The 24,598-nt window shown below is 37.2% G+C and overlaps 1 protein-coding gene across 4 annotated transcripts in view; it reads right to left on the bottom strand.

Annotated features, from left to right (window-relative positions):
* Nucleotides 1-24,300, bottom strand: part of LOC113062556 (ankyrin repeat and sterile alpha motif domain-containing protein 1B) — a 124,002-nt gene extending 99,702 nt beyond the window's left edge. For all 4 annotated transcript variants that reach the window (XM_026232504.1, XM_026232481.1, XM_026232488.1 and 1 more), the window contains exons 1-8: nucleotides 24,184-24,300; nucleotides 23,377-23,533; nucleotides 17,081-17,377; nucleotides 11,559-11,634; nucleotides 10,754-10,855; nucleotides 8,323-8,445; nucleotides 6,697-6,878; nucleotides 4,649-4,765 (exon numbers count right to left, since the gene is read on the bottom strand). In XM_026232504.1, coding sequence (XP_026088289.1) covers nucleotides 4,649-4,765; nucleotides 6,697-6,878; nucleotides 8,323-8,445; nucleotides 10,754-10,855; nucleotides 11,559-11,634; nucleotides 17,081-17,377; nucleotides 23,377-23,533; nucleotides 24,184-24,263 — 1,134 coding nt within the window. In that variant the 5' untranslated portion in view covers nucleotides 24,264-24,300. The remainder of the gene's footprint in view (nucleotides 1-4,648; nucleotides 4,766-6,696; nucleotides 6,879-8,322; nucleotides 8,446-10,753; nucleotides 10,856-11,558; nucleotides 11,635-17,080; nucleotides 17,378-23,376; nucleotides 23,534-24,183) is intronic.
* Between the last annotated feature and the right edge of the window lie 298 nt (nucleotides 24,301-24,598).

Raw genomic sequence — 24,598 nt, 5'->3', positions numbered from 1 at the left:
AGGATTCTTATCCAGAGCTGTTTTAGAGTGATCTATGAAACAGTGAGCGGCGCCTCGGCTCCTAAATCACACTGGGCAGTCAGTGAGAGCCAGGGACATAAGTTTACTGACACATAAAGCCATTCTGTTAAATTAAAATGGACAACACATATGAAAAACTTCACTTCCCAGAGCTCTTAATTAGCCATACAGTAATTAGTGGCTTTTGCAAGAGCACAAATCATTGAGCTGGACAAGACAAGACTGAAGAATGAAATTACTCCTGTTAAAGCAATGAAATGCAGTAATTTAGGCGTAATAGAGATGTTTTATGCAAACCGAGGACAACGATAGATTAAATGATCAGGATAACAAGCGACTGGAATTCCAGATCCCTTCGAATAGAGATGGCAGTGCTATGGTTATACTGTGCTCTTTTTATAGCATTTTATATGCATTACTGTTTCGAAAGTTTGTGACAATAACATTTTTGTTTTTAAAAGTAGGTTATTTTGCTCACCAATTCTGCATTTATCTGATCGATAATACAGTAATATTGTGATTATTATTAAATAATAATATATTAAATTTATATTGTAATATGTGGTAAAATGTAATTAATTCCTGTGATGGAGAAGTAGAATTTTTTATGCAGTATATGTGTTTTATAAGTACTAATAAACAGCCAATATGTTAAGAATAAGCATGCTAATAAGCAACTAGTCAATAGTGAGAATTCATCCCTAAATCACTAGCCAATTTGCAAAACTAAAGTCTAAAATCCAGAGAGATATTCTTTATAAAAGTTAACAGTCAACCATGCCTACCTAAAAGGCTTCATTTAAACACGCCCCCACATGTCTGTGTCACTATGTGGGAAGTGGGCACTATGTGCATAACGCCGCCAAACGTTCATGCAAAGAAAGCTGTTGCTGCCACCGCCATGTCATGGAGTTGCTAGGTGTTTCGATGTGAAAGTGAAACTACTTTGTTTGGACTTCCTAGAAGAGGACACAACTAGAAATCAGTGGTTAAGTTGTATTTACAACACTGTTTCAGAACAGGTCAAATGAAATATTCAGATGTGTGCAGCGCGTTTTATGGAGGACGTGGACTGTTTCCTGAACCAGTAGCCTAAAATGGCTCTTTGCACAAAGGCTGTTTTTACAAAGTGGGGCAACTCCAACTTTGCAAGGACAGTCTGGCGTTTCTGACTCATAGTCTGTCACTTCTAACTCACCGTCTCTATGTTTACATATTTGAAGAATTTGCCACTGATGATTCAAATGTGAGTTTGGGGCAGAGAAGAGCTTGTTGTTTGTCATTTCTCCATCACAATTGCAGACATGGTTTAATGTTTACGCAGCGCGATACGCAATGCAATGCATAGAAAGACAGTAGAAGTCATTATAATCAGTAATTATGTCCCGAATGGATGCAAAAAAATTTCAACTTTTAAAACCTATTTTAAATTTCTAAAACCGCATAAACACATTGCATTAAACCAAATACACAAAATAACGTTATTTTTTAGCAACATCATATGACACCTTTAACAGTGACTTACTGCCACCTACTGCCATTTTTAATTGTTTTAATTTTAAATTTAAAGTATATATATATAATTTAGTAGCCAAATTGACTGGTGATTGAAAAGGTTAATTTCATCCCCTAAAAGCACATATAGTTGTATATATTGTATTGTGAAGCATTTTTAGTCATTTACAGTTCAATTATATTGTAGTCCTAACCTAAAACACTTTTCCGGTTTGCTAGAACAATCCAGAAGTGTCACCGCAGAGTGTTTGTTTGTAAACAGTAATTTAATCTGCAGAGAAAACCACTGCAAAGCAGATGCTGCTACTGATGGGAGCGCTTACTCTGATCTGGAATCACAATATGTTTTCGGAATAAACATTAAAAGCATATTTGCTGACTGCAGCATTGGGAATAGAGGAAGAAAAAAAACAGTACAAACCGATAAAACAACAAACACAGGCCTCAATTTTACATTCGCAAATAGATGACATAACAGGAAAAGACGAATGGTGAAAACTTGAATGGATAGAAAAATAAAAAAGGGAGCCAGAGGAATGCTGGAGAACAGCTTGAATGAGAAAGCAGAGGACGACAGCCAGTCTCTCTCTCCATCTCTGGATGTTTTCTCTGGATGTTATTGCGCAGTGCTGTGACGCACCTGTTTTGATGGAGACTCAGATCTGTCAATTGGGAAGTGGGTGGATATCCCACGCCTTGCACTTTATGAATTCTGTGTCTCCTAGCAACTACGAGAACCCCTCGGAATCCGCATGCATCTCTCTCCCTGTGGAGGAGAGCCAGTGACCGAGTTCAGGATTGGTTTGTGGGTGCAGAGGTATGACTCGCAGTCCAAGGAACCCCAACTCTTCCTGAAGCTGGAGCCTATGCCTGTTTCCATGGTAGCGGGAGGTCTCCTCACATGGCACAGGTGGGCGGACCAGCGTGTGACATGATTACACTTCCTGTGGGATAACTAGACTTCCTGTCTGAGGGACGGGAATCCCTCTTGCTCATCCTGGCATTATGAAAGCCAAACCTTAAATAAAACAATTAATATTTCCTTACCCATCTTTTCATCTTCAATCAGAATTAAAGATAAAAAGATAGTTTTTTTTTTAAATGCCCAGGAAGTCTTTGAAGACCTTCACTGTAGGTTGGCTAAAGCTTCCATAGCAACATGATACTTCATCTGTGAAGTTAAAAAGCTTAAACTGAGAATGGGAAAGAAAGGGGGTTTAAGTGACTTTGGACGTGGAATGGTTGTTGGTGCCAGACGGGTTGCTCCGAGTGTTTCAAAAACTGCTGATCTACTGGGATTTTCACACATAACCATCTCTAGAGTTTACAGAGAATGGTCCGAAAAAGAGAAAATATCCAGTGAGCAGCAGTTGTGAGGACGAAAATGCCTTGTTGATGTCAGAGGTCAGAGGAGAATGGGCTGGTTAGAGATGATAGAAAGGCAACAGTAACTCAAATAACCACTTGTTACAACCAAGTAAGCAGAATACCATCTCTGAACACACAACACGTCGAACCCTAAAGCAGATGAGCTACAGCAGCAGAAGACCACACCGGGTGCCGCTCCTGTCAGCTAAGAACAGGAAACAGAGACTACAATTTGCAATGGCTAACCAAAATTGGACAAAAGAAGATTGGAAAAATGATACCCTGGTCTGATGAGTCTTGATTTCTGCTGCAATATTCAGAATAGGGTCAGAATTTGGCGTAGAGAACATGAAAGCGTGGGTCCATCCTGCCTTGTCTCAATGGTTCAGGCTGCTGGTGGTGGTGTAATGGTGTGGGGGATATTTTCTTGGCACACTTTGGGCCCCTTAGTACCAAGTGAACATTGTTTAAACGTCACGGCCTACCTGAGTATCATTGCTGACCATGTTCATCCCTTTATGACTACAGTGTGCCCATCTTCTGATGGCTACTTCCAGCAGGGTAATGCACCATGTCACAAAGCTCAAATCATCTCACACTGGTTTCTTGAACATGAAAATTAGTTCACTTTACATAAATTTCCTCCACAGTCACCAGATCTCAATCCAATAGAGCAGCTTTGGGATGTGGTGGAACTGGAGATTTGCATCATAGATGTGCAACTGACAAATCTGCTGCAACTGCATGAAGTTATCATGTCAGCATGGACCAAAATATCTGAGGAATGATTCCAACACCTTGTTGAATCTACGCCACGAAGAATTAAGGCATTTCTGAAGGCAAACGTTTGGGTCGGGTCCAACCCAGTTTTAGCAAGCTATACCTAATAAAGTGGCCAGTGAGTGTGTGTGTGTGTGTGTGTGTGTGTGTCTATATATAGACACATATACTCACTGGCCACTTTATTATGTATAGCTTGCTAGTACCGGCACTAGGACTGGACAATATATCGAACAATATGATCATGTGCATCTCGTCAGTAAAGCCGGTTCCGTGATTAGTGGTAAATCCCTATCACCTGATGCTACGCTATATCGAGTTCATGTTTGAAGATGATTGCGTGATCATATTGTTCCATATATTGTCCAGCCCTAATACACACACACACACACATGAATGTGTATAAATATACAAACTATATATAAAAAATACAAAATATAAAAATCTATTCATATAGAACTTTTTCATATTTACTACTTGAAAATATATGTATTTATATTTTTATATTACAATATATTATACTATTATAACTTTAATATATTACTTGAAATATATATTCTTATATTATAATACATAATAATATCGGAATTATATTATTTAGTATAAATATTATTATATTTACTGGCTATTTTGTGTACTTTATGCATATAAAATAAAAAAAATTACATCAAATGCAGACTTTTTTTTTTGGAAAGAATCACAAAGTATACAAATATAAAAACAGAAATAAACAATCACTATATTTCTAAATAAACTATTAAAAATAAATAAAATATGAAATGATTTTAATATGAAATATTAGAAATAAATAAATACATTTTATATATTAATTGACTGGTTTCTGTATTAATATTCTTTATTTATTTATTTTTATGTTAAAATATGTAAAATATTTACAAATTCTTTACCCACTAAGGGGTCTATAGCTGCATTATAAGGATGGGAAGTGTGAGTGTGTGTGTACCTGAGAAAAGCCCAGGTTTCTGCAGCCGTTGCAGGGAGTGAGCGCCTCCCACAGGCCTGATGGACCACAGCTCTTTTCCTCCTCTTCCATCGCTGGGGGCAACGGGGGAGTGGGCCGCTACAACCAGGTGGAGAGAGATACATACATACACAGTTACATACAGTCACGAGAGTAGTACACACAGACTAGTACAGATACAGATCTCAGTTCACGCCATCATAACACAAGCTTAAGATAAGTCACAGACTGTATGAGGAAGAGGAAACTGACAACTCCAACAAAAAAACAAAAACAAATACGAGAAAACCTAACGTTTTAGTGACCAATCACCATTTTGCTTTAAAGCAAGCCTCCAAGATGAGTGAAAGTTAAAAGTGAAAGTGACATTCAGCCAAGTATGGTGACCCAAACTCAGAATTCGTGCTCTGCATTTAACCCATCCGAAATGCACACACACAGAGCAGTGAACACACACCCGGAGCAGTGGGCAGCCATTTATGCTGCGGCGCCTGGGGAGCAGTTGGGGGTTCGATGCCTTGCTCAAGGGCACCTAAGTCGTGGTATTGAAGGTGGAGAGAGAGCTGTTCATGCACTCACCTCACCTCACCCACAATTCCGTCCGGCCCGAGACTAGAACTCACAACCCTTCGATTGGGAGTCCAACCCTCTAACCATTAGGCCACGACTTCCCCTTTTTTTTTTTCTTTTTTTTTTTTTTTTTTTTTTTTTTTTTTTTTTTGAGCATAGCAACCATAACACTTGATGCATATCTTTTTTTTTTATTAGATGTCAACAGAGAACTGGCTAAGTTCTTGATGTTCCTTATTTAAGTTCAGAGGAACTGTGCTGTAAAAGAGTGAACTTATTTTAACTTTTGACTTTTCAAAAGTCTCTGTTTCACTCTACATTCCAACATGAACACTTGCTTTGCTTGTCTGTGCCTTTTGGACAGTGTTTCTGTGACTTTTTTAGAGGAATCGCAACCTGATTCATGGTTTAAATATGTGCCAATAATAGTCTGACTCTCAATGACTCGTTCTGTCTGATTCTTTTGCTGAACATTTGAGCTATTTATCTTTTGTAGCTCCAGAACTCCATGTAGAAACACATTCCTAGTGTTGAGCCACAAAAAACATACAGTATGACCATATACGAATAACACATACAAAAACATTTCATATTTTAATTATGAAACGATTATGTAAAACAATGATTGTTTGCTGCAAATATAATGGAAAATATTTAAACAATTTCTCAGACATCTGCAAGAAATATGTCATTATTAATTAGTTAATTAAAATAACTGTTTTGTGAACGGCAGGCATAATGTCTAGCAAGTAATTGTTCCCAGAACCCTTTTATAGACTTTGCAAACAACTCCAACCCCTTCAGTCAAGTCTTAGTTTTTTTTTTTTTTTTTTTACACACGTGACTGGAATCGACCGGACGGCTCAGAAGAGTGTTTGTGTGCATGCGTGTCTTTGCTTGTTTATCTGGGCTCTGCAGACTTTGATTGATTGACCCGACTCCACATTTAATTGTATTGATCAGACAAACGCAGGAGAGTAAACCGTTATCCAGTGGTCACTGTGACAGCTAAACCATGACACCTTTAGCAAACGTCCACTCCGTCACACACTCTTCTAACGCCTTCTATCCATTACATAAGGTTAAAGTCACTCCCTAAGCCAGAAATGTGATCAAAAATGTGATTCTGTCTGTGTCAAATAACGTAAGTGATTAAATCGGAGGCTGTTTTAGTGCTATAAATATGTATTTGTGAGATTATATAAATTGAAGGGATACCAGTGTTTACTTCTGCCCTCTGCTGGCCACGGTGCATCAACAGTGAAATACTCATAATTATTCAAAGCTCATTAGAAACCTCTTGATACCAATGGTCTGATGTCATTCATTTTATATTCTTGGAGAACAAACCTTTGTAGGGCATAATCTGATAAAACATTGCTTTAACGGCATAAAAACGGTTCAAAATCAGCAAAAAAAAGCAAACATTTGGTGTACTGTATTTGCTTCTTAATGCACACCTTGTTTATTCGAGTGAGTGTGCCGTTTCGTTCCTCGTCAGACAGCCGCCCACTGCCGAAGCTCTCCATGGACTGAGAGTGAGAAGAGATGGTCTGACACAGCTCCTCGAAGGAGCAATCCTTATCACGGCAGATCTTTATTTCATTCAGCAACTTGGACAACTCCCCCGTTACTGCGTCATCTACAAAGGGAGAGAGAGAGAGAGAGAGAGAGAGAGAGAGCAAACTATGAATTTAAATGAAAGAATAATGAGTTTATGGTAAAACATAGAAAAAAAAATCTTTCTTATTAATGGACAGTCTGCCGCAGTATGAAAGACTTGAATCTGTGTCATGTGATGATCTTCATTTAGTCTTATTCTATATATTTTTATCTAAAGTACTACATTTAAACGATACATTTTTATATTAATATACAATTTTTATTTTTGATAAAACATTTTCACTCTCTCTCTCCCTATATATATATATCCCCGTGCAATTATGCAAGTTAAACTAACACAACAATATTAAAACTGAAGTTTTATGTAACTACAGACTATATCACTATACCAAAAGCACATCAAAATTCTCTATTAAGAGCTTTTGGTAACACTTTAGAATAAGGTTCCATTAGTTAATGTTAGTTAACTACTTTCGTTAACATGAACTAATCAAGAACAATCCTTCTACAGCATTTATAATCTTAGTTCATGTTAATTTCAACATTTACTAATGCATTATTTAAATCAAAAGTTGTGCTTGTTAACATTAGTTAATGCACTGTGAATTACCATGAACTAACAATGAATAACTGTATTTTCATTAACTAATATTAACAAAGATGAATAAATACAGTAATAAATGTATTATTCATTGTTTGTTCATGTTAATTAATACATTAACTAACATTAACTAATGGAACCTTATTCTAAAGTGTTACCGAGCTTTTAAATAAATGCATATTACGTAGCATTCATCTTATTTATTATTATACTCTTTTGTCTAATTTTCATTATTTAATCTGGGACAAATGCTTGTTTTCTGGCATGGGCTTAGTGTGCTTACTAACAGTCATTTTGTGGCTGGCAGACTCTCAGATTCACCTGTGATCATTACCAAAATGCTGGCCCAGCTGGAACGAAAGACGCACCAGCACAAAGGGACCACATGGGAATGGGCTGCAGTGCAACATCTGACCACTGGGAGCGCTGCTGACTGCACTTTCTTTATAATGAACATGCACTGATAGTCTTTTATGTCAGTTTGTTTCCCTTTTATGAAATAAAAACTTAGCAAAATGCTATTTATTTTAAAATTAAGAATATGATGATGAATGGATTAAGTGATTTATGAGTGCAAACACTGGATTAAAGAGTAAAACCTTTGCCAGAGTAAGACAAAGCAGCAGACAAAGCGCTGTAATACTATCCCTTGATCACTAGGTGTCACACTGCACACTAAAATACACCAAACACATGGCAGCAGTCATTCTCTTTGAGAGTACGAGCATGCTTGCTTTTTTAACTGAACAATTGCATTTAGGTGTTAAAATATAATATTTATATTTATTAAATGCAATAATTCTGTGATGATTTTATTTTATTGCATTAAAAACTTTCATACAAATATATCCCACATACATACTTTTATGCCGTAGAGATGGAGAGGGCACAGGTGAGGGTATTGATGTGCGTGGTGTCGGTATTGGACGCTGACGGGCAAAATCTTCATGAAAATTCCCTTCGTCACAATCCGACATCATATAATCTAGAAAGATAGAGATCAATTAATTTACAGAACTACAGCAAATTTCTAAGACCACTAATTTCTTATCTTCAGATCAAAATTTGATGAAAAAACATTTATTACATGCCTCTTGTCATCCGATTAATCGTTTATACTTTTTCAGCAAGTAAAAGGCATTTTGCAGCATTCGAAAAATGTCTTCAGATTGTGGTACACAAATCTTAAACATCAGAATAACTTTTATGCTGTTTGTAATATTTCAAGAAAGACACTTGCCTGATTATTTGGTTATGCATACATAGTTTTTTAGAAAAATCGGTAACACTTTAGTATAGGGACAAATTATCACTATAAACTAGTAGCTTTTAGCATGTCTATTATTAACATATTGCCTGTTTATTAGTACTTATAAAGCACATACTCTGCATGACCATATTCTACATTCATAATCCTACCCAATACCTCAATTTAGCAACTATCTTACTAGCTATTAATAAACAGCAAATTAGGAGTTAAAGGTTTGTGAATGGCGAGAACTGGACCTTAAAATTTAACAACTAGCTTACTAACTATTAATAAACAGCAAATTAGGAGTTAAAGGTTTGTTAATGGCGAGAACTGGACCTTAAAATAAAGTGTGCCCAAACAATCATGTTAAAATGTGAGTATGAAATATGATACATCAGGCCTTTGAGGAGTATTTGTTCGTACATTTCTTAATCATCAGTGTATTGCACTGCATTACAAGTATCATTTTATGAAGGCATATTATTGGGATATATAGTGTTTACTGACATAGTCACAACTGATAATTATTAATGTTTATATACATTTATGTAAGTAGTCTGCTATATTGCACCAAACTGCTTTTTTTCTCATCGTTTAGAATAAAACTGAGGCTATTTTTTTTTTTTTTTTTTTTTGAGTGTAAGCTCCATGTTTTCCTATTATATACTTAACGGGCCATAAAAAAGGCAGATGTATCCAATATGATAGACAACAAAAAACTTTATTTTAGGGTCCAATTCTCACTTTTAACTAACCATTAACTATGACTTTTGCCTGAATTAACTCCTGATTTGCTGCTTATTAATAGTTTATAAGGTAGTTGTTAAGTTTAGGGTATTGGGTAGGATTATGGATGTCATGCATTATATGTACTTTATAAGCACTAATAAACAGCTAATATGTTAATAATAGACATGCTAATAAGCAACTAGTTATTAGTGTGAATTGGACCCTATACTAAAGTGTTACCGAAAACACATATGCAAACTTTGTTGTTGTTTTTACTGTTCAATTTAAAAAGTATATATATATATATATATATATATATATATATATATATATATCGATTTTTTTCTAAGCATTATTTCATAAGTCAGGTTTTACACAGGGTTAAATAAAAAAAGCACTTTAAAATGGTGAAAACCAAAATGTGGCGTCTGTAACTATAGCTCTAAACAGCTATAGGCTGCACAAGCCACATGGTAAACTTGTAAACAATAGTTTCTGAGTCCCGTCAAAGACTGTAGATTATAAAACCACAGCAAGCTTGAGTTTGAAATGCCTTTCACGCTGGGGATTCTGGCTCATTGACCACACAGAAGCAGGGAAGAGAACTGTAATGTTGCCTCAGTCATGTAAGATGACGGGTGATTTAGACTTCACATGTGTCAAAAAGAGACATTTTCGAGCAGTACCTCAACTCTCAAGACTGCATTTCACAACCCACAGAAATCTATAACCCTGGGCATAAAGTGGATGGAAACAACAAGAGAGCTAAACTGAATTTAATTCCAAAACCAGATAACCACACCATATTCTTTTATGAGGGTGTGTTTCTGAAAGCAGAGATGGAACAGTGGATTCAAACACCCAACATCTTCTGTGCTGTGTGATCAACTCTACTGGAAAGAATGAGTTTACTTCAATCAGTACATGAAGGAAGACAAACCAACTTTAGAATCATCTAGATGTTATAATCCCAATGTTGTTATAATATGTGTATAACAATGTAATAAACATGTAATAATCCCGAAATCCCACGTAAACCTCATCAAGAAGGTATTCTAAGTATTCGTAGCTTTTTAGAAATGTGAGGGAACATGGATTTCTCATACACACTGAACAACCATTGTTCTCAATCTTACACAAACTTCCTGAAACAAATTTTATCAAACTGCAAGCATCATTCTTCCGATTTCCACCGAGAACACGCTCCCTCATCTGGTTGTGCACGTGTGTGTGAGTGTGCTTTTGTGTGTTTCAAAGGCTTTATTTACTTTAAAAAAAGTTTAAATGTGTGTGTGTCTGGGAAATACTTTACCTTGTATGAGAGAAGCCATTTGTTGTGATTTCTGAGACGGATGTTCTCTTAGAATGTCTAGAACAGTTCTTCCTTGGCAATCTCTGATGCTGGCATCAATCCCTGAGGAAAAGAGTTTTTGATATTCATTTTCAGATTAGCTTTAATAAGACATGTTTTTAATTTGCATGTTGTATATTTTGTATAATAACTACAGTATATTATTTACCTTTACATTTATAATATATATTAATGTATGTTTATAATATTTTATTTCTGATCATGCAACCCCACAAAACCAACCATTACATCTGCCTACAATGACAAAAAAACACCTTTTCTGAACATTTCTAATTTATTTAGATTTATTGTTAAAAACAAAGAGAATAAAACCGAACAATGACTTTAAATGTGCAAAAATAAAAATACTGAAAATTATAGATAAAAAACAATATTGAATGTTCTGAATTGAATTAATATTCCACTTTGTTCTATAATATTTTATTTATTAATACAAACAAAAAACGCATAAAAAATAAAACTACTAATTTGAAACTTAGTAGAACAAAAAAAAAAAAAAACATGAAAAAACACAAAAATAAACATTTTTCCCGGAATAAAACTTTCCATAACAATAAACCCATGGCAGAACAATCACACCGCCCTTTCCCTATGACAGGAAGCTCCCCAATCTCCACTTCCTGTTCCACAGCTGGAACTGACAGGGAAGCTGTTAGGTCACAGGTCACAAGTAGTTTAAACAAACCACGGCCATGCACCATCCTCATCATAACCCCACACACACATGCACTTCTGAAAGACATACCTGAGTCAAGCAGTAGCTGAACTACATCCATCTTTCCAAAGAGGGCCGCTTCGTGGAGAGCACTCCCTTTCTCTGTCTAGAGAGACAATAATTATAAGTCAATATTTTAAGGTAATGCCTCACATAAAGAAGTAAATGGCAGTTATACACTATGGCATCTCTACTACTGCAGTCCTCGCAGTCTATCAGCTGTCTACTGGGGCGGCTGGCAGGGTATTTTATATCACGCTCACTGTGAACGAAGTACTTAACTACACCCAATTTAGCTCTGGAAACATTTATTCAGTGTACTACAATTAACGGCAATAGCGCTGTGAATTTATGAGGCTGACTGAAGGCAGCTTGAAAGAGGGAAAGAAATGGGCAAATGAGACTGATCGGCAGTCAAGACAGATCGCGAGAGAGCTTCTTGCACAGTTGAGCGTGGTCATTTTAATAGGCCACCGGGAGACCGCACACGGTGCCCAATCAAACCGGCCCCCATCGGCCTTCATTAGTCCAGAGGCATGAGTACAGAACCGGTGCTTGCTCTTCTCCCTGAACTACACATTAAACAGGTACTACAGGGACTTACTACTGTGATACTTAATCCTGCACACGTCATATTGCTGTAAAAATAGCACATACTTTCTGCAAGGTAGTCTGGGAGAGTCAAAACTACCTAAAAACAGTTTTTAACCATTTTCTATGTTTATCACCAATGGAACTGTGGGTGCTTAGACACTACAAAAATGTTTGGCAGGTAGGAATCATAGCTGCACAATTCTGGATAAATTGAGAATCATGTTGTTGTTTTTTATGTATAAATTGAAATTTGATGATTCTCTCACGATTCTGAAGAAAAACAGATTAGAAAACTAAACAAAATAATTGACTAGTGGCTCTGACAAAATGTTCATTGCTTAAGTCTTTAAAAAATATATTAATCTGAACAAAAAAATGTTCAAGGAGTCATTATCTCAATTCATAAATACCTTTTTCTCAATTCACAGTCTCCTAAATGAATTCAATGACAAATACTTTTTTGAACGGCCAGTTGTCGCCACCTCCTGGCAAAAGAGAAAAACGTTAAATTACGCACAAGTGTTCAGATGCTTTCATTTTGATCGCTGCTGTAGTTAATGTGTTTATACCCAAACTATAAACTTTTTAACAAAATGTGCTTCTCATGCTCCACTGACACGCGCAATGTGAAATAGTCGTAACAGACATAGCTGATTTGTTGTCATTCATGAATAAGATCGCACTGGTCACGATCGAGATCTCGGTCTTTAAACGATTAATTGTGCAGATCTAGTAGGAATGCACATCTGCACATATATTTCAATTTGAAATCAAGTGAGAACACAGCAAATTTCTGAAATGGAACAACTTTTGGGAAGTTTTCATTGATCAACATACTATATGTCTTGGGTCTTAGCAGCATCTTGAGTATGACAAAGTATTCTAAAAATGCTCTTGGCATAGTTCACCCAATATGAAAATTTGCTGTTAATTTACTCACACTCAGGGCATCCAAGATGTAGGTGACTATTTATCCAGGCTGTGGATGTTGTAGGTAATAATGTTGTAGTAAACATTAAGGTAATAATGTTGTAAATAATGTTCATTTTCTTGCACAGACTGACTGTTTTGCTTCATAAGCTCTCAATGTATCGTTAGGAACCATGGGTTTTAATTTGGTCTTGCCTGTAAGTTTTTCTGACTGTTTCACCCAAAAATCTTCTTTACTATTCAACTGAAGGAAAACGTCACTTACATCTGGCCTCAGGGTGAGCAAAATAACAGCTAACATTCATTTGTGGGTGAACTATCCCTTTAAGTTAAAAGAAGTTCAGATTTTTAAAAATGTATCTTAAGACCTGCTTAGTTTCTAAATAAACAACCCTGCACGTCATGTGTTTATACGCAGTAACTTGTTCTGTACGTGTGGCCTTAAGAGGATAAAAACATTTCAACATTTCTGTTCTGTTCAGATGCAGCTTATCATAATGTTCTTTAACACAAGAATGCATCCTGTGAACACCCCGCAAGCCTGACAGTTATTAGAGAGACTTTGAAAACAAAAAATTGAGGCAAACACCTACATGAAGTTATGCAATAAGAAAAGAGTGTTGTCGGTGCTGGTACACTGCCAGAAAAACAATGTGGAAAGACTGTACCTTAAGGAACATTTCTGGGCCATTTTAACCCATGTGGGATAATATTAGTACCTTAGTTTAAAGCTTTAAGGTCATGTTTGAGGGTACTAAATGTGCAATTGCTTTTTGACATATGTACTCTCAACCCTAAATAAATAAATTCTAAGGATACAAAAGCAAAGCTTAAATGAAATTATACCTTCAACTTCTATAAGACATACATGCACAACGAGATCTCATATCCTCTGTGATTACTTACTCAGAGAAAGCACACTCTCTAAGACCAAGAATAGTTGCAGATAAGATATTCATTCGTCCAGATCACTGAATGGTCCAGAATGACTAAAAAGAGTTAACAGTAGTCTCAAATGAACAAGGTGAAGGCTGCAGAGAGCACTGTTCTCCTGATATGTTTAACTCAGAGTTCTGTACAGTTTAGGATGAGCAGCGAGTGTGCCCACAACGGGACAGGAAGTGGGACCCCTTCCTCTGGATGAGGACCACTTCCTATCGAGTTTTCCATGGCGATTAGCTATTGATGTCACCAGGAGGAAGAAATAGATTCACTCTCACTGTGCATCCAGGAATTGCGAAGCGGAGAGTAGATTGCCTTTATCTCTTTTTCTTGCTGTTCTACTTTACTGTACAGAGTGCCTTTCTCTTTCTCAGTCATGTGATCCGACATTCCATACCATATTCTCAGGAATAAATTCTCATCAGTGCAAAATACAGCTTATCATAACTATATATTAGATATAAATCAACAAATATGTTCTCATTCTCAGTGGACAGACCAATTGGAGCATGTCTGGTTAAGGCACTTTGTCGCATTGTAACTACACAGGTTTAAAGGTGTCAGGTGTGTGTGTTCAAATAATACTGTATCGCTCCTAAAGACAGAGGAGGGGGAATCCATGCTTTCTGAGATCAAAGCTTCCTCTGATCAGTCTCTCTCACACACAGAACCATTCAAACGCAGACGATCCTCCAGCGTTCCATCACACAAACACACAATGCTAAAAAAAGACAGTTTCCATACAAACAGCTTCAAAACCGGACACATAAGACAAACACATTCCATACTAACAAGAAAACATTCAAAGCTATATTAGTTAGGAATTCTCACTAATATAACGGCTTTCATGCTAAGATTTTTCCTTATTCCTTCGATGTCTAATGGCATTGTTGAGTGTAAAAAGCAGCAGACTAAAGGAAATCATTTTAAAAACATAACTAGTTTTGATGTACGGTTATTAAAGGGTTCTGTGTGGATTTTAATAGGGCTGTGTATCAACAACACTACAAAGGTCACAATACGATACGTATCTTCAGCAAAATGTTGTATAACAGCTGGTAGTATAAACTGCAGACCATGCAGAGCAGGCAGTTTACCTCTGCATTATGGAGGGCTTCCATTACTGTAACTCTGTATAACAATATTCATTCATTTGACCATTGGATATACACCCACCAGGTACAACATTTTGCTTCTTGTATTTTAAGGCATGATATTCTATGTAAAAAAAAAAATATATATATATATACACTATATTAATTTGAGGAAAAATCAAACATGGAAACCTATTCTAATACATCACTTAATCCAAATCAAGGGCATAATAGGACCCCTTTATTTAAATTGCTGGTAGGTTATCATTACACAAATGAAAACACTCTCTACATTCAAGAAACTAAATTATTGGAAATTGATGAGTGTTCTAAAGTAACATGCTGTCTTCAGTGAAGCACAATGCTGCCCCACAATTTGTGTCAATAAAATAGCTTCACCACTTAAGAGCTGCATTATCTTTCTCAGCAATGCGTTGATAACATCACTGTTTTCAAAGTAATTAAACTCACAGTTTCACTGTAAATAGTGAAATATGGTGGCACAGATTGAGGTAATTCATATATACACACTCTCTATCTCTCTCCCGGGTCTGTGAATGAACACAGACTAGATTTACTACAATTCTCTCTGAATGGAATATCAAACTGGAGACAGTGTAGAGACTTATATCACTTATATTTCAGCATTTGCACTAATTTAATGCTCTTATTGGAGGATTACGCCTCTTGATATCAGACAACACCAATAGCATTCTACCGGCAAGCCAAATTAAACTTTTTTACCTATATATTATATTATATTATATTAATACATTTTAGAAACTTTGCACTTTTCCAATCCGTTTTTGAAATTGTTCTTGTATTCACGACCCACTAACGCACACATGCTCAAACCGTGTTAATGCAGGCCCTACATTTAATCACATGAGAACTAATCTAAAAATGCATTTCTACAAAAAACACAGCATTTTAGTTTGACAACCACATCCCATATAACAAGACCACAGACACAAAACATACATTAAAAGTGTCATACGATGTAATTTTAATTTTGTTCCTTTCTCTTTGGATTGTTACAAGCTCTTGGTGCATAAAGAAGATCTGTGCAGTTGCAAGTACTAAAGTCTCAAATCCAAAGAGATATTCTTCATAAAAGTTAAGAGTCGACCTCCACATGTCTGCGTCACTATTTGGGAAGATTTGCATAATGCCGCCCAGATGTTCACGCAAAGAATCGCAAAGAGCATAACACGGCATCACAGTATGGTGAGGGGCGTAACATTTCCATTACACGCTAGAGGTATTCGGCCAATCATAATGCACTTAAATAGCTGGCCAATCAGCGTATATCTCACTTTTCAGACCAGTGAGCTTTGTAAAAATCGACGCATTTCAGAAAGGCAGGGCATAGAGGAGAAATGTACAGCATGTGAAAAATAATTATTTAAAAAATAAAAACATTTTTTTTAAACTTAAACCGGATAAACATTGCATTACACCAAATACACAAAATAATGTTCTTTTTAGCAACATCATATGACCCCTTTAATAAGGACCTCTCATACACCGTATAATGTTTTCATACTAACACAACATTTACTATTCTCTATGCCTCATCCTAACATTCAAACGTCCTCACCAGTCATTTTTCATTTATTTTCCCATTTATATTTTAGTTACGAACTGTTTTTTTGTTGTTGTTGTTGTTGTTTTTCATTTGAGGACCTGCTCAGATCTCCCAAAATGTTCCCAAAGGGAAGGTCTGTACGATTTAGGTCTCTTCTTTGTACAAAATTTGTCCCTAAAGTATAAAAAAGTAAACACACACCAGGGTAGCCTGAGGAAACCTGGACTGAGAACAGAGTGTTCTTCTACTGCGTTTCACTTACTCTCACAGCTAGATTAATTATTCATCCATTTGAGCCCTTCACCATTCACACTCTATCTCTCTTTCTCTCTCTCTCTCTCTCTCTCTCTCTCACGACTGAGCATAACAACTGAGATGAAGATATCCTGCCCACTCACACTGACCTGTGTGTTAACGTCCATGTCGGCCTCTAGCAGCACTCGAACGGTGGCATGATGGCCATTTCGTGCGGCCAGATGTAGAGGTGTGTGCTTGCATGTATTGCAGCTCATGAGGTTGGGGTGGGCAGTAAGCAACATGCAGACCACCTGCAGGCGGCCATACAGGGCGGCTAGGTCCAGCGGCGTTTCTCCTCGACTGTTCCTCATGCTGGGATCCGTCAGCTCCTGCAGCAAAACACGGACCACCTCGGAGTGACCGTACTGAGCCGCACAGTGCAGAGCCGTCTCCTTTTCATGGTTCTACATCAGACAGAGAGAGAGAGATTGAGACAGAGTGTTACTGTAACAGCAGCACTGTAAAGAAATTCCCTCTGAAGCATCCATTATCAAATCATGAGATGTCACATAACCATGCCAACTGCCTGTCAATCACTTACTGCCCTAAATAAGTCCCATAATGCATTGCAACTGCCCTAAGGCTACTGTCAGGTTGTTTTTACACACGAGGCGATACACAGCAGCACACCCTGATCGGATCTCTCCATTGCATGAATGAAATTCAATGCTATTTAACGATAAGACAAATCAAACACAGCTGGTTAATACTGATAACGACAAATTGCTTCAAGGTGAAACATCTGAATGGATTTTTAGATTCATGAACTTCCTTCAAATACTTACCTACTGTTAAAAAAGCATGTTTTATATAATATGAATATGGCTGGTATCAACGATATTCAGACGTACTACATCCGCCATGTTGTTACTATCACCTGACCTACCAGCATCTGTTGCATTGCTTCACTGCAATTCAGAAATCCTCTCCCCTGGCCTCATGGGACAGTAAAGTGTCCATTGTACTCTTTTGGCATACTGTTTTTCACATACCATATACATTAAGAAAGTATTCGATTTCAGACAAAGTGATGGTGGCTTTCCTGCTCATGTCCCAAAGAGTGGTAAATATGAGGACACATTAGATTAATATCATAAACATGCGACTAGTCGACTAATGGCTTAAATGAATGATTAATGGTCGACTAGGAAAGCCGGAGGCAGCCCTGGTGTTTTTACTGACCCAAATAAAAAGAGATTAGGCTCAGGATTCTACTTTATCGCCTTTTCATTTTCATTTACTGCTAAGACTTCCAAGTCTTTTCCAAGTCATCTTTAGAAATGTAAGCACAACTCTCCCTCCAGGTGGTGTGGGATGAGTTAGCGGTTTGTTAAACCAGGTAATGAGAATATCACCTAACAAATGAAGCTGGAGCTGTGCGTTCACGAACAGGCCATAAGCCAAAGATAACTCAACAGCGCCATCTATTGCCACCACTTCACACCACACTCATTCTCTTGACTATGTGTATGTGTGTGTGGGTGTGTGTTTAGAGGGGTGCTCTAACAAACCCGTGGAAGTGGAAGATTTGAGGTTTTGTCTGTGGTATGAAGACAGAAGGAGCATCCGTGCAGGTCTGTTAATAAACAAGAGAACTGCAGAGAGCAGCAGCTTTGACTCCAATGACTTATTTCAAGCAAATGGGTTCCTTAATTAGCCAGACATGATTGAAAATGATGATAAGAGACTCCCAGTCCCCGGAGCAGCACAAAGAAACAGACCTGATACTGCAGACAGATAGCTCTCGTTCTCTCTAACACTCTCTCTCAGACTCTGTGCCCTGCCTTTCTTCCTTTAATCTCCTTTCTTCAGCCTTGAACGCCAAACAAACACACACATACACAGAGTAATTTCCTCTATGAGCGCAGCCTCCATCGTGTATCTGTATGTTTGGCCAGACAGTGCAATATCCAAAGAGACAGCGGACCGCTTTCCCACTTCATTCTGTTCACGCCCTATTGGTTAATATCCAAGACGAGCTGTCATGATAAAACAACAGAAGAAGCAGCATTCGCATTCATTCAATGAAATGACACATAAAAGGGATGGCGTATCTAGAGCGATCAGCACTTTAAACGACACAAAACACTATTAAAAGTGTAAAATAGACGAACAGATGCAACAAAAGTGCTTTGTTCGCAGACGAGGACCCCGTGAGTCTCGTCTCTTAGTGGAGCACTAAAGCAGATGTACAGACAGACAGTACGGCCCACGGGAGCACAGAGGCGGTGTGGAGGAGCACATTAATCTCGGCTATCCTGTACAATCCAGTGCAGTTTAATGTGGATTCAGTCTTTGAGCCGATATTGTAGAATTAAAGGAATATTCCGGGTTCAATACAAGCTAAGCTCAAAAGAGCATTTAATGCTGATTGACGCAAAATAAATTAAAATAAAACTCATCCCTCATTTTCTTAAAATATAAAATAGAGGTTACAGTGAGGCACTTACAGTACATTTACATTATGTATATTTACGTACATTTACGTATATTTCAATGTTTTAATATGTGAAGCTTATAATTCAAAAAAAAAAATGTCCTATAGCAATACATGGAAACAAAGTTGTAAAACAGGATATAAAGTGACAGAATTATTATTATTTTTTGCAAAACTGAAATCACTTTAACATGAATACTGTTTGCATTTTGTGGCTTTATGACTAAAGAAAAGAAGAGACAAATAGAAATTACACAGGAAACTAGGTACAGAGACCATCATACTATGAAACACATGGTTCAACTTATTCTCACACATATGCTTGGTCAGCTAACGCAGGAAGTGACCTCAGACTAAAGAGAGCTGTGCTAAAGAGAGCTGGGTGAGAGTGTTAACACGGTGGATCTGACACCGGGACTCACAAACACATCTGGCTAACGCTGTGTGTGTGAGAGAGAGAAATAGAGGAATTTAGAGGGCCGTCTCTTGTGGGCTCAGAGGAGCTGGAGTCAGAGAAAATGGTGTAACCTTTCGTCCTCCCGACCAGAAAACAAAACATTCCTGAGTAACGCATTTTCTCACACTTCCTTTCTCAAACACATAAAGATCTATGTCCAAATGCTCAAACACACACATCAGCGATTTAAACACTTCCTATTGAATTTGAACATAAAAGTATTTTGGAATATATTACATGACGTTTAAAACTGTGGGGTCAATAAGAATTTTGTATTACTTTTATTCAGCAAGGCTCATTAAAATGACAGTAAAGACTTACGTTACAACAAGTATTTTTCAAGTAAAAGCTGTTCTTTCTATATTCATCAAAGAATGCTGAACAAATGGGTTCCACAAAAATATTAAGCTGCACAAATCTTTCCAACATTGATAATAATAAGAAATATGTTTCTTGAACAGCAAATCAGCATATCAGAATGATTCCTGAAGGATCATGAAGAAAATTAAGCTTTGCCATCCCAGGAATACAGTTATGTTAAAATGTTCTATTGTTTTACAAAATGACTATTTTACTACCTTTTTCATCGGATATTTGCAGCTTTAGTGAGCATAAGAGAAATAAATATTAGTAACCCCAAATATTTGAACGATATGAATACCCTAATAGCTTTAACATAAAATGTATTTTCTACAGAATAGTAATTCCCTAATTTAACTTATTTTTCCAAATAAGGACATCCCGAAATGTCCCAAAGGAAGGTTTCGTCAGATTTGGCTCACCTCTTTGGACAGATTTGTCCCCAAAGTATAGTGAACAACGCACAGTCACACAGAGGCCTTTCTCATTCCATTTCATTAGAGTCAAGCAGCTTTCGGCTCTGTAACTGGTCAATAAATCAAACATCAATCAACAGCTTCTTTATATATATGTAAACAAAACAAAAATCGGTCTACCACAAATAAAGTGACCTTTTTTTGTTTGAAAGGACAAAGAAATAGGCACTTGGAAAGACAAGACAGTGAGTAAATGCTGACAGAACTTTCATTTTTGGGTGATCTGTCCTACTTCATTTAGCTGAGTGATATAAGTAAGTGCTCTTCAAGTAAATTAGCACAGACTTCCCTTAATATACGGTCATATGCTATAAAATGGGCCTGTCACTGGCTGTCATGTCCTTTTCTGTGAAGATGCAGATCGCTGAGTGACAAATCACCTGCAGATACGTTTGACGTGGATCTTCAGTATGAACACAGCAGAAATGCGTTGAGCGTTCAGATTGATTTGATGTCCTTTCAGATGAAAGAATGATGAATGGAAGCTCTCTGCTTTTAGCGCATTTACAAAGCTGGACAACACAGAGGCTCAAACGAATTTTCATGCATAGACTCTATAGATGCACACTCCAAAAATCTCTCAATACAGCACACAAATTCACAAAACTCGACAATCCTTATTGGAAGGTTTACAATCCTTGTGTGTGTGTTTGTGTCAGCATAAAAACGATAAAACACTAACTTGAAATGATGGGGCCATAAACGGCCTCTTATATAGCAGTGTTGAAATAATAGCATACCCTCTGACACTAAATATATGAATATTATTTTCGGATATGAGTAATGTCCAAGTCATAAAGAGCTCAGCATCCCACATTGCTGTGTAATATACGCCATAAAGTCTGTGCCACCGGCTTTGTGTGTGTCCAGGTCTATGTTTCATCACTATTGCATCGCTTGTTGCTCGTAAAGTGCAGCACATATCCGTTTAAAGAAAAGGATGTAAAATGGATTAAAAGTAAAAAATTTTATCAGTCTAGATTTGAAAACTCAAAAACAAGCCCTAATAATTATTGAGAGAATGAGACTGTAAATGAATGCCATACGCTGTCTTTGTCTCTCAAAAACACACTCATGACAGCAACGAAGGTCTTATCCATCAAGCTGATGGTTCAGCGAGTTGAGGAGGGCTGAAGATTGGACGTAATTGTTTCTCCTGCTGGTGTGGTCATTAAGAGTGAGGCAGATGGCAGGAGACAGAGCAGCACTCTTCCCTGCACTGAGACAGCATTTTAACTGCAGGTAAATACAGGCCTTTCACAGAGCTGCTCTGATTCTGCTCAACAAACCCTCCATCAGCCCATCAACACACTGACATGCGAGGAACAGGTCTGAAATTGTCAAAAACCTGTTAAGAGTGTGTATGTGTGCCCGGTCGAATGCAAGGGGACTGTGTGCAGGTGTTTCAAGTGTTTGTAAATGTGTACTATTAGCAGCAGACTAATGTAAAGTACTCATTAGTGCTCAGTACTACTGCTCAGATTTGAACAAACCGCTAAATATTCTAATTCAGCTGCTTGGGCCACCATTTCGGACATGGATGATACCTTAAAATTCTGATTGTTGTGGAAAAGGTGTGCAATTACTTTTCAGATGTACCATTTTCATCTAGGGCCCTATTAAGCTGCCACATGATAAAATGTCTGATAATACTTGAAAATATGTATATATATATATATATGGAAAAAGAAACCCGTGTCACAACAAAAAAAAATATAGGGATTAACAATAAATATCGCCCAGTATTTAATGTGCATCTTGTCAATAATGCCAGTTTTGTAATCAGCTGTAAATCTCTACACGTGATTGATTTTACGTGGAGAAGCATTCTCTACACAGAGACGATGTTCACTGACAAGCTGCACAAAACATGCACAAAATATGATCGTGGTTTGGTGCAATTTGTCAGTGAACAGGGGCTCTATGTAGTAAATGCTGCTCCATGTGAAATTTGGCTGATATTTATCGTGCATCCCTAAAAAAATATATAGGCCTATATATATATATATATATATATATATTTTTTTTTTTTTACAGATTTGGAGGTGGCCACGTAAGCCAAGCAACCACACAGAATTTGTTTGCCTAGCTGACAAACATTCACAACAACATTCAGTTCACCCACTGAACCAAGTCCACTAAAGACCCAAAACTAATCTTCCCTTAACTAACATGTCAGCTAATGTTAGTTGATGCATTAACTAATGTTACCTAACTAATGGGAGCTTATGGTAAATTGGTATTTGTCAAACCTGATTTATTACTGTATTACTACCATTAAAGTCTTTTCAGTTGTAACATATGAATCTATCACCAGAGTTAATTAAACATTTCTCATTTATTTTTTATAGCTTACATTTTCACTGCTAGCATACTGCTAGCACAGACTATACTCTACACAAGTAAACTGCCCTATTTGTAATCACAGCAAACCTTAAAGTCCATACGAAACTGGCATGGTTACAAAAAAAATGTAGATTATAAAGACCAACATCTTTTTCTCTGGGTTTAATTGTTCACCACAAGACTAGTGAAGTGCATTAAAGTTAAAGTTTAGATTTTGTAACTGACCTATACTGGCAAATTTAGCATGCTATGCAAAAGTTATGCTAAGATAGTACACTGAGGAGTAATCTTACATTCGGTACATTTGCTCTGAGGGTGTGTGTGTACCTGCTCATTAACTCTGCTGTGGGACGGCCCGTGGTGGATCAGTATCTGGACTATGTCCACGTCACCTCTCCATGCGGCCAGATGCAGAGGAAAACAGCCCTTACTGTCGGCCACATTAGTAGAGGCTTCAAACTGCAACAACTTCAACACCACGTCCCTGAGAGAAAGACAAATAAGAAAAGATTTCATGGAATTGTGTGGGCGATTTTCATTCTTAAACACCAAAAATCCAATGAATCTTCTATGGTACTATTAAACTTCATGAAGCTTTTTGCAGGCACCAAATGAACGGAGTAATTGTGCCTCTAATCATAATACATAATTCAAGTTACATGAAATCCCTCTCCTACTCTGGCCTCATTCTTACGAAAAACGTTTAAATCACCAAAAACCCTGAGCTATTTTAATTCCATCCTGCTTAAAAAAAAATAAAAAATCTTATTAATCTGACACTGCCTCATCCCATAAACCGCTCATTAATCAAATATAGCTCCACCCACTTCATAGACTGTACACTAATCTGGCTGTATCCAGATTCACAAACCCCGCCCTAATCTGACATCACAGTCTTCGATTCTTATGTATGTGAGCTGGATTACACCTCTATAAACGTCTAAGTAATCCTGGCGTTTAGCGCTTTCCCATTTTAAGTCTATAACACCATGTTAGGAGGAACTGAGATGTTCAGGTGTGTAAGTGTGCGAAAGCATAATCTCATTCATTTGAATTAGTGTCCATTAACTTATATCTTAATTCAGCTATTCCCTTTCAAGGACCTGTAAATGAATTGGGGAATAAGAGTGTTACCTGTGTCCGTTCAGAGACGCGTGGTGCAGGGGTGTGTATCCTGAGCTGTCGGCACAGTTCACATTGACGCCTCTCCACATACTGCAGAGGAGAAGAACATCAATCAGTACAGCTCGGTGAAAAGACATCAGTTCAAAGCTAACAAACACCTACAACAAAACCATATACAGATTTATTTATCTCTGCACAGAGCTGATACAGCAGAGTTTGAGCAAACCACACTCATACCAAGATTGCTATGGGACTCTGTTTCTCACAATCTCCACAGTACCTTAAGCTGCTTAGAGAACACACACATACACACACACACACACACACACAAACCAAATTAACTTAATATCTAAATGGAAAAGATACCACAGATCCAGGGTTTCCACACTTCTTGTTGCTGAAGAATCTCTTTTTAGTTAAAAAT

This window comes from Carassius auratus, chromosome 4 (assembly GCF_003368295.1).
Source record: "Carassius auratus strain Wakin chromosome 4, ASM336829v1, whole genome shotgun sequence".
NCBI classification, from domain to species: domain Eukaryota; kingdom Metazoa; phylum Chordata; class Actinopteri; order Cypriniformes; family Cyprinidae; genus Carassius; species Carassius auratus.
This window is presented reverse-complemented; position numbering and strand designations above follow the sequence as displayed.